The sequence below is a fragment of the Ambystoma mexicanum genome, chromosome 8, assembly GCF_040938575.1.
Source record: "Ambystoma mexicanum isolate Mex_15411 chromosome 8, UKY_AmexF1_1, whole genome shotgun sequence".
NCBI lineage: Eukaryota > Metazoa > Chordata > Amphibia > Caudata > Ambystomatidae > Ambystoma > Ambystoma mexicanum.
In genome coordinates, this window is record NC_090929.1 from 1,566,378,055 (window position 1) to 1,566,390,307 (window position 12,253).

Genomic DNA, 12,253 nt, shown 5'->3' on the forward strand with positions numbered 1-12,253 from the left:
AATGCTGCTGTCACAGGCGTTATTATTATTTTTTTTAAGCATTCCAGCATTGCTGGATGTCCACTACGATCCCCGCCCCCTCTAGACCACGCCCCCTCGGGCACCGCTCCTCCCCCACCCCGGCCATTGTGTTGTGGGATCCCCCACCACATTTCTTCCATTTCCAACACTGGGTGTACAAGCATGTAGCAGTTTTAGGCAGTTTAGGAATCAGTGGCACAGCAGCATGTGGAACCATCTGGAAGCAATGTCATTACATAGCTGGCAACCCTACCCACAATGCATGAGCATGACTAAGGTGGCTAAGGGTTCCAGTTATCCCTTCATGCTCCTCCCTGGCCCTGGGAAGGGAGACAGGCCGAAGTAAGTCCTGATTGGATTGCCTGAGTACTGTCTGCTCTCCAGATGTGTGAATGGCGGTGCTGCGCCGTTGGTCTGTTCCCCCTGCTGGCGACATTGCAGTAAGCACCCTGCCTTTCATGGTACAACATTGGCTTTCAGAAGGAACCGCTCATTTCTTCCTAGATAAGACAAGGGGCGGAAGAAGAATATTTAGAGCCTGGCGGACCCCGGTCCATTTGTTCACACATGTACTGAAGCAATGGCGAGGAACCAGGGCTCAAATCGAGGGTACCAGCAGCCAGGGGTGTTGCTAGGTCTGGAAAAGATCCGGGGCTACGCTAATGTCGTGATTGTCGGGACTCGGGCCTAGCTAGCCTTCTGGTTGTAGCCCCTCAGATTCTATCTGTGGCTACAATCAAAAGACCTGGGGTTATAGCCCCCTTAGTCCCCCCCTAGCAACATCTCTGCCCGTGGCTGGACGGAGTCCACCCACATTTTTCAGAGGGTGGACTTTGTGTATGTGTTGATTTTATGAAAGGCAAATGCCATTCGTCCGGTGCAATTTGGGTGGTTATGCAAAGCCAATTTTACGAAATATGTATATGTCACCTTGATAAGCTAATTTCTGGCTAAGTCACATCCCATTGTTTGTTGATGAGCCCCCCACTTTAATTCTTAGGACTTGACCCCTGTGAGATACCAAAGGATATCCACTTTTTTCACAGCATGGCTGAGGCAGGAATTCCTGCAGCAATGTGGACCCACATGCACGCTGCCTCCACAATCCATAAGGACGGCTTGCAGAGGGCATTTATGCACACGTCCTCGCAATTAAGTTGAGGTAGGTTTGGAACTCATGACTGTCGATGGAAATAGTAATACTTCCTAGAACCTCGTTGTGGATATGAACTCAGATCACTGATTGGCGTCTGAAGCAATGCTGGAATGACTTATTCTGCCGTGTTTTAGAATTATTCCCTGTCATGTAGTGGAGAGTTCATCTTTGAAGGGGCAAAAGTTTGAAGTTCTCAGTGATCGACCTTTGAGTCCTCCACTGTATTAGTGGAAATGTAGTGGATATGGTATGACATCTTCCTGACCGAATGCACTCACCCATTTATCGTCTCGGGAGAATAGCTCAGGATCAACGTGCTCGCCTTGGAAGCAAGACGACACGGAGCAACACAGGTTTGGTCCGCGCTTAAAGCGTTATAAATAACATATCATATCATACCCAGAATATTTTTCCATTTCCAGCACTGGCCATAGTAGTTTACCTATATATATATATATTGATCTCCAGGTATGCATGCAGCTGACCGGCAGGACCCTCAGCCAAGGTTTTTGTTAGAATCATGACTGTTACATGTTGGTCTTTGTTTAAAAGTTAATATATGGTTAAGTGTGGATGCTATCACGTTATGCTGTGTGGCGCTTGGACGGACGGCGGACATGATGTATGAAGATGATAAAAGGAACCACTATGAGGAATTCGATCATCTGCACAGTGGGTGTGTGCTCCCCTGTGCTTTTTTGAAATTTTAAATGAAATTGAATGATGGTAGATCAACCTCTGGAAAATGTGTGGGGTTAATCTGCACACATTGTCCTATTCTCACCGCATGGCGTACGCATAGAGCTGTGTACTCTGAGTGAACACAGCCAACAGGTGCAATTCCCCCTGTCATGTTTAGTTGGGATCTGACAGGTGGCGTACCCCGTGCATCTTCAGAAGGGGGAGGGCCAAACCATCCCCCTGCCATGGCCAACCTAATTAACTAACAAAGGCTCCATGGATGGCCCCTGTGCTTTTGTTTAGCCCTGCAGCTGGTGGCAGCAATCACATACAAATCAGAGTTTCATTCCAACAGGCCCACATGGGGCCTAGCTGCAGAGGCTAACAAAGCAGACAAGAAACCACAAAACCCTTTTTTATTTTTTTTTATTTTTTTTATTTGTGTATGTTCATTTAGAACTTTACAAAAGGACGAGAAGATAGTTGCGCAGAGAAAACAAAAACAAAAGTCCAGTAGCTGCACAAGGGTGGGACCGTCAACCCTCTATCCTCTGCAGAGTATGTTGCAGTATTTTGATTGTTGCAAGGAGCCAGGAGGTCCGATCCCCTCCTATCAGTCTGTTCCAGCAGGTGTCTTCGTCCCACCCATACTCCTCTGAGCTGAAGTGCTTTATGTAGGCCGATCTCAGATCTAGGGTTTCTGGGCATGAGAGCAGTAGGTGCCTGATGGATTCTGTTTTGGCGTTGCACAGACGACACATGTTGGAGTCAGATAGGCCTCTGATGTTTAGAATCTCGTTGGTTTCGAGCAGATTCAACCTGATTCTTAGCATGTAGTTTCGTGCCCCCCTGTTTGGGAATTTTCGGAGATATTGCATCGGCTCGTTTAGTTTAGAGAGCGAGGGTGGGAGATGAAGAAGAAGTTTATTTTTGGTGGCTAGTTCTTGAGTCTGGATCCAGTCTAATTCTTTCACTTTCTTGTAAACTCTCAGAGGATTTGTGATGAGGTCAGCTTCCGAGCACATCACTGAATCCAAAAGGGACGTATTTTTGCCTTTCCAGGTTGTTAGCATTTTGACTTTGCCGCTTTGTAGTTCTTTGTTCAACAGGCCGAAGATTTGCTCACTGTCGGCCGTGATGCATTTCCTGAATAACCTGAGTGAGTTTAGGTTGACTGTTACTGTTAGTGACAATAAGCTTAGCTCCCGGCGGATTGCAGCAATGGATGTGGACTTTGGGAGACCCAGGACTGTTTTCCAGAACTTGCTCTCCAGTTTTTGCCAAGTTCTTTCTGGGATTGTTGGCATAGCCTCAGCTCTGTAGGTGATTGAAGGGACAACTTTTTTCTTGTAAAAGTCTATTGCTGGGATGCATGAAAATTTACCACATTTTGAATCAAACGCCTTTGCTTGGGAGGCTAATTTCTTTAGCTTTGTTTCCAGGGCGCTCTGCATGGATAATTTGTTTTTTGAAGGGTCGATCTGGACGCCTAGATATTTATAGTCGGAGACCCTCTCGATCTCTTTTCCCTCAAGGAACCATTTGAATTTTTCAGAGGTTTTGTTTTTCTTCTGTCCTCCTTCCAGTATCATTATTTTTGTTTTTTCTTGGTTTATTTTTAAGTTGTTTTCAGTAGTGTAGCTCAAGAGGTTGGATAGCTGTCTCTGGAGGCCGATCTGGGTCTGATCCAGGAGTATTAGGTCATCAGCATACAACAGATGGCTTATTTTCGAGGATGCGAGAGCCGGTGGAAAAGTATGCTCCAGATCTACTGAGTCCCCGTAATCGCCGATGTATGCAAGAACCAATGCAGGAGCTAGCGGGCATCCCTGTTTTACCCCTCGCCCAATCTGAATTTCGTCTGATAGGGTGCCTCTTTGGGAAAGTCGAACCCTGAGGGAAGTGTCCGTGTGGAGAGCTTTGATTGGTTGTAGTATTTCTTGTGGACAACTCCACCTCTCCAGTTTTTCCCATAAGCGCTGTCTGTCGACAAGGTCAAACGCCTGTGAGAGGTCGATGAAGGCGATGAAGATTCGAGATTTTTTTTCCCAGGCTTTGCTTTTTAGAGTGCTGATCGCTAAGATGTTCGCCGCCGTGCCCGTGTTTTTCTTGAAGCCCGATTGGTATTTATCATTGCATGGGGCAGATTCAGCCCAAGATTGAAAGCGGTTCAGAAGTAAACTTCCAAAGACTTTGCCGATGCAGTCCAACAGGGCAATTGGACGGTAATTTCGGGGATCAGTGATGTCCCCCTTTTTGTAGATGGGAACGATGATTGCTTTTGACCAGGACGGCGGCAGGGATTTCTGCTCAGAGCATTTCTGAAAGATGGAAGCTAACAGTGCTGCCCATTCCTGACAGTTGTTTTTCAGGTCGATGTTTGAGATCCCGTCCGGGCCCGCTGCTCTGGAGATTTTCAGTTTTTTGATATGGTTGGTGATTTCTTGTTGGTCGTCCAGTTGGATCCAGGCTGATGTCTGGTCTGTGATATCCCGGCAGGTGGTTTGAGCGGGGGCTTGGAAGACCGTAGAGAAGTGTGTGATCCATTTGTGCTCCGGCATGCCGTTGTTGTAGAATTGTTTATTGAAGGCACCGCAGATTTCAGCAAAGACCAAAATTCTTTGGCTTTGTTGCCACTGATGGCTTTTAGCATAATTTCGGCGTCTTGTTGGTATAATCGGTGACAGTGTTCTTTCACCCATGATTTATAGGTTACGATTGCCGATTTTAGTTTTTCTTTATTTGACGGATCGTTACCTAGTTGTCTTTTGGGTTTTCGGAGCTCCCTTCGTTTTGTCACCAGGGTGGGATCATAAGCATGCTTTGGAGAAGCGGAGGCCGGGGCTTTCTGTTTTAAGTTCACTCGGTGTTTTAACAGCAGAGGTACATAATCGAGACTCTTTGCGCCATTAGATCTTTCTTCCCCGGTATAATTTGCCAACAAAGATTTAACCGCTCGAGTTGTCAGGTTTAGGTGGTTTCCACGGGCATTTGATTCTACTTCCATGGTGTAGGGTTCAGGCGCCTTGTGGTGGTTTACCAGAGACATCGTCAGCTGATTGTGATCGCTGGCTGTGGTCTGTCGGACTTCAAAGGTTTGTACTTTGCTCAGGAGGGGTCTGGATACATAGATGTAATCTATGGTCGCATTTAGTGAGCCTTGTTCCCAGGTCGGCAGACGATTTTCATTTGGGAAGACGAAGTTCAGGTTTTCGAATTTTCTGGAGGACATCAAGGAAGACCATAGGTAACCTCTTTTCACTGCTGTTGTGGTTTGCGAGGATGCGTCCAGTGTTCGCGCTTCCTTGGAGCATTTGGCATTCAAGTCCCCACAGATGATGATTGAAGAGACCTGTCGTGTTGCTTGAATTTCGTCGACCAGGTTTTCCATCATTGAAAGGTAGGACTGGTGATTTATGGCGGCTGGGTTCCAGTAGGTATTAATCAACGCTATTTGTGATGGACTGGAGGAGGGTTTTTCGGCCCATTCGAGTAGTACTGCTAATATTGAGAGATTCGCTTGAAGGGTAGACTTAAGTGTCAGCCCGATTCCCTGTCGGCAGGCCAAAAGGAGACCTGATGTCGGCCAACCTAGGGCTCCTTTATTGGCTGGGGCCAGGATTGTATCATATCCATCCATAGCTGGATTTTGTCTGAGCCAGGTCTCTTGGAGACAAATGATGTCGAATGAGGCTAGGTTTGCGTCACCCGTTGTGGTAAAATGTAAGTGTCCTCTCGTGTTCCATGAGCAAAGGTGTAGTGAAGATATGAGGTGGTCGACATTCCGTTTTCCCGTGGGTTCGGCAGGCCGACCTGCGGATTGCTATTTTGTCGCGTGGGATAAGGCCTTTGGGAGCCAGGCCCACAGCCCCTGTAGTTTCGCGGCTGGTTTTGAGGGTGTAGATGCGCTCTCTGTTGGGGCTACGATGTTCGTCCTGTTATTTTGCGCCATAGACACGGTCTTAGTCAAGTTGAGTAGGTCTGCTTTTGGCTGTTTAGGCTTCAAGGTCGTCACTTCTATGGACTTTTGCGGCTTTTCGCGCCTGGGGGTGACGTGTTTGTTTTCTCAGTGGCTCTCATGTGACTTTGAGGATGAGTTTACCACTGTTCGAATAAGTTCTGGAAGTCTTCGTAGCTCCGCTTTCTTCTCTTTTTCAGGGATTTTGTCCTTTCGGACCGGTTTTCTTTCCGGTTGGGCCTTCTCCCGACGTTGCGAATTTTGAGGATCTCTTTGCACAATGTAACCTAGCGCAGCCAGGTCGTTTGTTGCGTCCGCAATTTTCGTCTTAGTGTGCTTTGAAACTGGGTAAATATAGGCTTTCGCTCTTTCGTTAGAGTGGTATGGGTCGATGATTTTTAGATCGGAGGACTTGATCTTCCGGAGGGTTGGGATCAGGCTGAATAGCATGAGGATCCCTCTTCTATTCAGTATGATGTCGTCGTCGTTTTCAGCGTGTTGTTCAAGCTTGATCGGGGACTCCCTCACGGAGCCGTGTCTTTTCCGGTGTTGTTCAGTCCTTGAAATGAAGTGGGGTCGCGGGTGTTGCCCCCTTTTGTCAGTTTTCCTTGGCTCCGAATATGTATCTTCTTTGGACTTTAGGTGGAAGTCCTGAGTTCGTCGCGTCTGCTGTGGGCTGTATTGGACGCCAGAGGCTGACTTTTTACAAGTTGGCCCCTCGCGTGCTGGTGGGTATGTGAATGACACTGCTCGGGAGCTCATAGGGCTACGGGAGGTAGCGGGTTTCCGACGTTGGAGGATTTTCCTACGCTCTTCCAAGGTGATAAAATTGTATGTTGAGTCCTCTTCTGACGATTCCTTGGGGTTTTCTTTTTTTGCATTTTGATCCCCTTTAGGTGAAGGAGTCTGCGGATTTGGTGGTTGGGGCATTTTCCCATTTTTGTCAGGTGGTGGATCTTGAGTGTCCTCGAAGTGTTGAGAGATGTTCATCAGGACCTCGTCTACTAGAAAGTTCTCTGATGTTCTGGGGGAGGCTTTTAATGTTGATTGGTTTGCGGCCGGACTCCGGGCCAGATTTCTTTCTTTCTCTTTCTTTTTAGATGACCGTAAACTTGATTGCTTTGCTGAGTTTGGATTCTGGGATTCGGATTTCCCCCCACGGGGTGGTTTTTCCGGTCTCGTGCCTGTAAACAGGGGATACGAGGGGTCTACCACCCTCACTGCCGGTTTCGAGGGGAGCGAAGCGTTGGCTGTTTCATCTGTGATAACAATCACCTCTTGTGGTTCAGGAATTGGTGAGCCAAGGTCCAATAGCTTGTGGGGGACTGTGCTAGAGGGTGGAAGTGAAGGTTGTGCTGAGGAGATTTGGCCTCCCTGTTTATCCCCCAAGCAGGATGAGGTAAGGAGGTTTGCCGTGTCTTTGTGGCCTTGTTCCATGACCAACTTTAGGGTTTTGAATTTGTCGTCTAAGGCTGTGATGTATCCTTCCAGAAAGGTTAGTTTCGAGAGCATTGTAGCTTGCATCGCTGTGTTCTCTTTCAGATTTTCGTTGATGCCTTCATATAGTTTGGTAAACGGGTTCATTGCGATGGTGACAGCTGACATTATTGAGAGAAGGACTCTCTTGTGTTGCACTGCAGGCTCCATTGGCGAGCCCTGGGGTGGAAGGCGCTGTTTATGAGCTGGCGAAAATGAGTTGGACTCGTTTAAGATCCATCTTACTACAGGCGAAGGGGGTAGATCAGGTAGGCCACCACTAAGTCGCCCTGGAAGGTATGATTTTAGTGGAAGAGCGGTTGAAGCGCCGTCCTGCCGGGTGCCAATCGGCCGTTCCTTATTTAATCTGGGCACGACTGCATTGTTTGAAGGAGTTTCAGGCTTTTGTTCAGTTTGCGGGGGGGTTGGCCTCTGTGTTTCGGTGGCTTGATCTTGAGATGACTGTGACCCTGTCTGCTCTGGAGTTTCAGGGAAAGCATTTGAATTCGGTTGGGTTGGATGTGGGGAGCCTTTACTAACAGTTTGTGGGGCTTTAAGGTTGACCAGAGCCGAGTTTACCCTGGATGGGGCTGTTTGCATCACGCCGACGAGCTTTTCTGTGGATACGATAGCTCGATTGGTTTCTGCTGTTTGTTTCGGCGTAATTTCCCTATTAGATGTATGTTGGGGCCCCGGTACTCCGTGTGGAGTCGGGCCAATTTGCTTTGCTGATTTCTCCTGTGGGGCCTGTTTCGAAGGAGAAGCAGATTGTATGTCGTTTGCAGAGTTTTGGTGTTGAACACACGGATTTGTCGGTGGGGTTATTTTCCTCTCTTTTTCAGGGGGTTGGCACGTTTTTATTGCCTCCAGTATTTCCTCATCGGTAAGGTCAGCTTCCCTGGAGTGAGGCTCTGGCGCGAAAGCATGGAAGAAGTCGGTTACGAGGGTGGCGACCAATGGTTTTATTGATTTCGAGCCCCCGGATTTTTTTGATGCTTGACCACTTTTTTGGTTTTTTGACATCTGTAGCCTGATTGTGCTTTTATGTGTTTTATTTGTAAGTTTTGGGGGAGCTTTCTTTCAGGTGGGTCTTGAGTTTCCTGTGTCGGGGGACTCCGCCTCTTTCCTGGTGCATTTTTTTTTGTTTATCGACCCTGCCAGGGGCGTAGGCAGGGGTGGTGTAGACTTTTCCAGGCCTGAGACCTGGTCTTCCTTTCCTGTAGTCCCCGAGGCTCTGTGCTCGTTTACTGAGTGACGGGGAAAGACTTTTGATGGCTTGCTGGAATGCACTTGAGCTTCGGTTTGTAGTGACGCGTTGGTGTCTTGGTTTACCTTGGTTGATTCTGCGTTACTTTCAGGACCTCTGTGCTCTACTGAGAGGTCTGTTAGACCATTTCGTAGCGGGCGAGGTGGCTGCGAGTCCTCCACAGTGGGGGGCGTGGCCTTGTGGCCATCGAGCCCTTCCCACTGTTTGTCGCGTCCTGCCGGGGGAGGAGCGATGGAGCCTGGCTCCTCCCCCAGAAAGGCCCGCGGATGCGCAGCCTCTCTCTGGGCCATTTCCGGGAAGGCCGTTGCCGAGGGAGCTGGAGTTCGTTCTCCCTCCAGGCTGGCTCGCGGCGTCTGATCCGTGCTTTCCACTGATGCGGACCTCCTTTCCCCCCGCTCACGGTCCTCGATCCTCCCTCCGGAGGTCATCGGGTCCCGGGGCTGTGGGGGTGGGGGCCGCAGGCGAGGGTGCGCTGGCCGGGTGCTGGCGGAGGCCGTGGCCAGAGCAGGAACTTGTTGGCGCGGGCGTGGGAGCGCCAGCGCGACGCTTTCAAGGTCCGGATTCAGCGGGTTTGGCGCTGGAGACACGGTTTCAGGTGTCTGTTGATGCGGGTCCTCTGCTTTTTCTGGGCTTGTTTTTTGGCAAGTTGTTACAGGTTTTGAGGTTTTTGGCCCAGGTTGTTCGAGAAGGTCCTGTTTCAAACGGGCGTTTGCCATTGTTACTTTTGGGGTTTTTAAATGTTTATGGGGTAAACCTAGCGGGTGGTGAGGTTGTGCGCTGCGATGTTGTAGGCTTTTTGCAGCGGAGCGTGGGCACGCGCTTCGGAGCAGACGACCCTCCTGTATTTCCGCGGGTTCACGGTCCGTGGCCATGTCCATGGAAGTGGGGTCCGCTGATGGTGCGGCCATTTCAGTTGTTTCAGACGTGCACAGACTGCCACAGACTGCAACTCTGCAGCCAACTCCGCGGCCGCTCCGTGGCTGGGTGGGGGTTTTATGGATCCTCCCACGTGTGAGGCTGGACACAGTAGAGAGACTCCTGTCTCTGGAGAAAGGATTGGAGTGACTGCCACAGACTGCAACTCTGCAGCCAACTCCGCGGCCGCTCTGCGGTTGGGTGGGGGTTTTATGGATCCTCCCACGTGTGAGGCTGGACACAGTAGAGAGACTCCTGTCTCTGGAGAAAGGACTCGAGTGACTGCCACAGACTGCAACTCTGCAGCCAACTCCGCGGCCGCTCCGCGGCTGGGTGGGGGTTTTATGGATCCTCCCACGTGTGAGGCTGGACACAGTAGAGAGACTCCTGTCTCTGGAGAAAGGATTGGAGTGACTGCCACAGACTGCAACTCTGCAGCCAACTCCGCGGCTGCTCCGCGGCTGGGTGGGGGTTTTATGGATCCTCCCACGTGTGAGGCTGGACACAGTAGAGAGACTCCTGTCTCTGGAGAAAGGATTGGAGTGACTGCCAAAGACTGCAACTCTGCAGCCAACTCCTCCTTTAAAACCCTTTAATATGCTCTGGCCCTCAGTATCGATTGACAGGGAAATGCCATGTCTGGGACTGCGTGTTTACAGTAGTCATCACCGCAAGGGGACCCCATTCAGAAGGTATGAGAATGTGGTTTTTCGGAGCCAGAGAGTCTGATCTCACTGCAGCTTCATGGGAGACATGTTGCTTTAATTAGTATCCACAGAGAACTCCATTAACCAGAGAGACCCTTTGACCCACAACAGATAGGAAGATGGGTGCGACTTAGTAGTACATGTTTTCACCCCTTTACCTTTTCTGGTGCAAAGGACTCTGGTTATGACCTCACGCATACAGAAGATTGTTGGTGGGGACCCAGGATTGGTTCATTAAGGTAGGCTTAGCCTACACCAATCCCTGTCGTCCAATTGGCTTTAAAAGAGGGCCATCCCCTCTTTTGTCAGATCATATGAAGACTTTGCAATGACTAACAAGAAGAACTCTTCATTGGATGCTGAAGGTACAGTCTGCCTTACATCTTCTGCCAGTGTAGGAAGGCCAGGACCTCCAAGAGGGAAGCAAGATCCCTCCCCTAAACATCTCCAACGGAACAGAGGGAAATACTGAATGCAGAAGACCCTCCAGCAGCTCCACAACCAGTACCCAGCTAGCACACAGCGTGCCCTGCTAGGCTCTGAAGCAAGTCTCCTAGGTGGGAAAGGCCAGAGAGTCCCTGAAACAAACCAAGGACAAGGCAGCTGCCTGCAACACTCTCCTCAGCTTTGGGCCATTTGCATTAAAGAACGACACAAGCCCAGTGAGGAAGCTGGGAGAAGTGCATCGACAAACATCTACGACATCCACCTTAAAGGACATTTTCAAGCCAGTCGAGCCATTCAAGCTGCAACTGACTGCACCTCTAACTGTTGTTACGCTGCAGTCACTGAAACCTGCTGAGACGCCTCGACCAGTGCTTCAGAACCGCAGACCAGCACTGATACAAAGATTCCTGACCCTGAGCCGCTGTGTAGACTAGCCTGCAGCTGTCCATCCAACTTTGCTCGCCGAACTGCCTGCCGCCTGATACCCGCAGCTGTCTCCCGTCTTGAACTGTGTTGCAGAAGCTGCAAGGCACACTGAAACCGACTCGACCCTGACGAGCACCAAGAACTTCTACAAGCACAAGGTACTTTGTGGTTTTGTCCCCCTGGTCCTTCTCTGAAGGCTGCTAGTGACATTTTACAACCCATTGCTCCTTTTGTGAAACCAAGTATCCTTAAACGATTGTGATTAATTACTTTACTGTCTACCCTCCTGTCAGTATGCAGAGTGCATCCCTTTTCCTTCTTTGAAACTGTCCTCTCCATTCCTTTACAGGGTGGGTTGTGTTTTGCAGTGTGCTAGAACTGTCTATTGTGATAATAATAAAGGAGATATTTGTATACAACCTTGACTGGATAGTCCCTTTTATCATTCGATAATAATTGTATTTTCACTGTTTTGCAACTAACCAATGATCCACAAACTTTCAGAGATAAGCCTTCCGTTCAGTCCAGGTTACCAAAACTGGACACAGAGATTTATAATTTGTTTTTGTTTCCAATCTGTTTGGATTCCTTCTAGTGTACTAGAGGTGTGGGGCTGATTTCTGGTTTAGAAACTGATATTCATCCCTAGACCACTGGTGCCCCAGAAGTTGATTCGTCACACCCACCCTTCCAGCGGCATGGCCACTGATACTAACACCGAAGGTGTCTGCAGTTCTTGTGTGGTCTCCCACCTTTTGAATGAGGTGCACAACAATGTATCACACGCTAGAGACAAAAACGATGCACAGAGGATGTTTTCTGTCTGCTACACGTAAAAGAACAGGACATGCGTTTAATATCACTTTCATTCATGTACACAAATCACAAATAACGTAGCCTTCCTACCACTTCAGAGGCGCTCTGACTATACAAAAGCACAACACAAATATGTAGATGCACACGGTTTGACGGCGGCTGGTGTACTATTACGCCGTGTTTGTGACAGCAAATCTTTGTCTAGTGTTGCAGGAACACATGAATGCATTCCACGGCCTTGCGTGCACTCAGTAATCCATCGCGCAGAAAAAAATAAGAGGAATAGTGAAATGAGAAAGATGACTTATAATCACAAAGCGAGTGTAATCGTTGTGCTATTTTGGGCCGGGTAATTTACTGGATGGCTGCTTTCATGCTCTCGT

The 12,253-nt window shown here is 49.0% G+C and overlaps 1 protein-coding gene across 1 annotated transcript; it reads right to left on the minus strand.

Moving 5' to 3' along the window:
- Positions 1-5,924: 5,924 nt before the first annotated feature.
- On the minus strand, positions 5,925-8,315 carry LOC138473421 (nucleolar and coiled-body phosphoprotein 1-like). Its single transcript, XM_069612084.1, has one exon. The coding sequence runs from the start codon at positions 8,313-8,315 to the stop codon at positions 5,925-5,927; it is 2,391 nt and encodes a 796-aa protein (XP_069468185.1).
- Positions 8,316-12,253: the final 3,938 nt, after the last annotated feature.

Excerpts from the sequence above, each read along its gene's own strand:
- LOC138473421 (XM_069612084.1), bottom strand. The coding sequence starts at position 8,315 with ATGTCAAAAAACCAAAAAAGTGGTCAAGCATCAAAAAAATCCGGGGGC.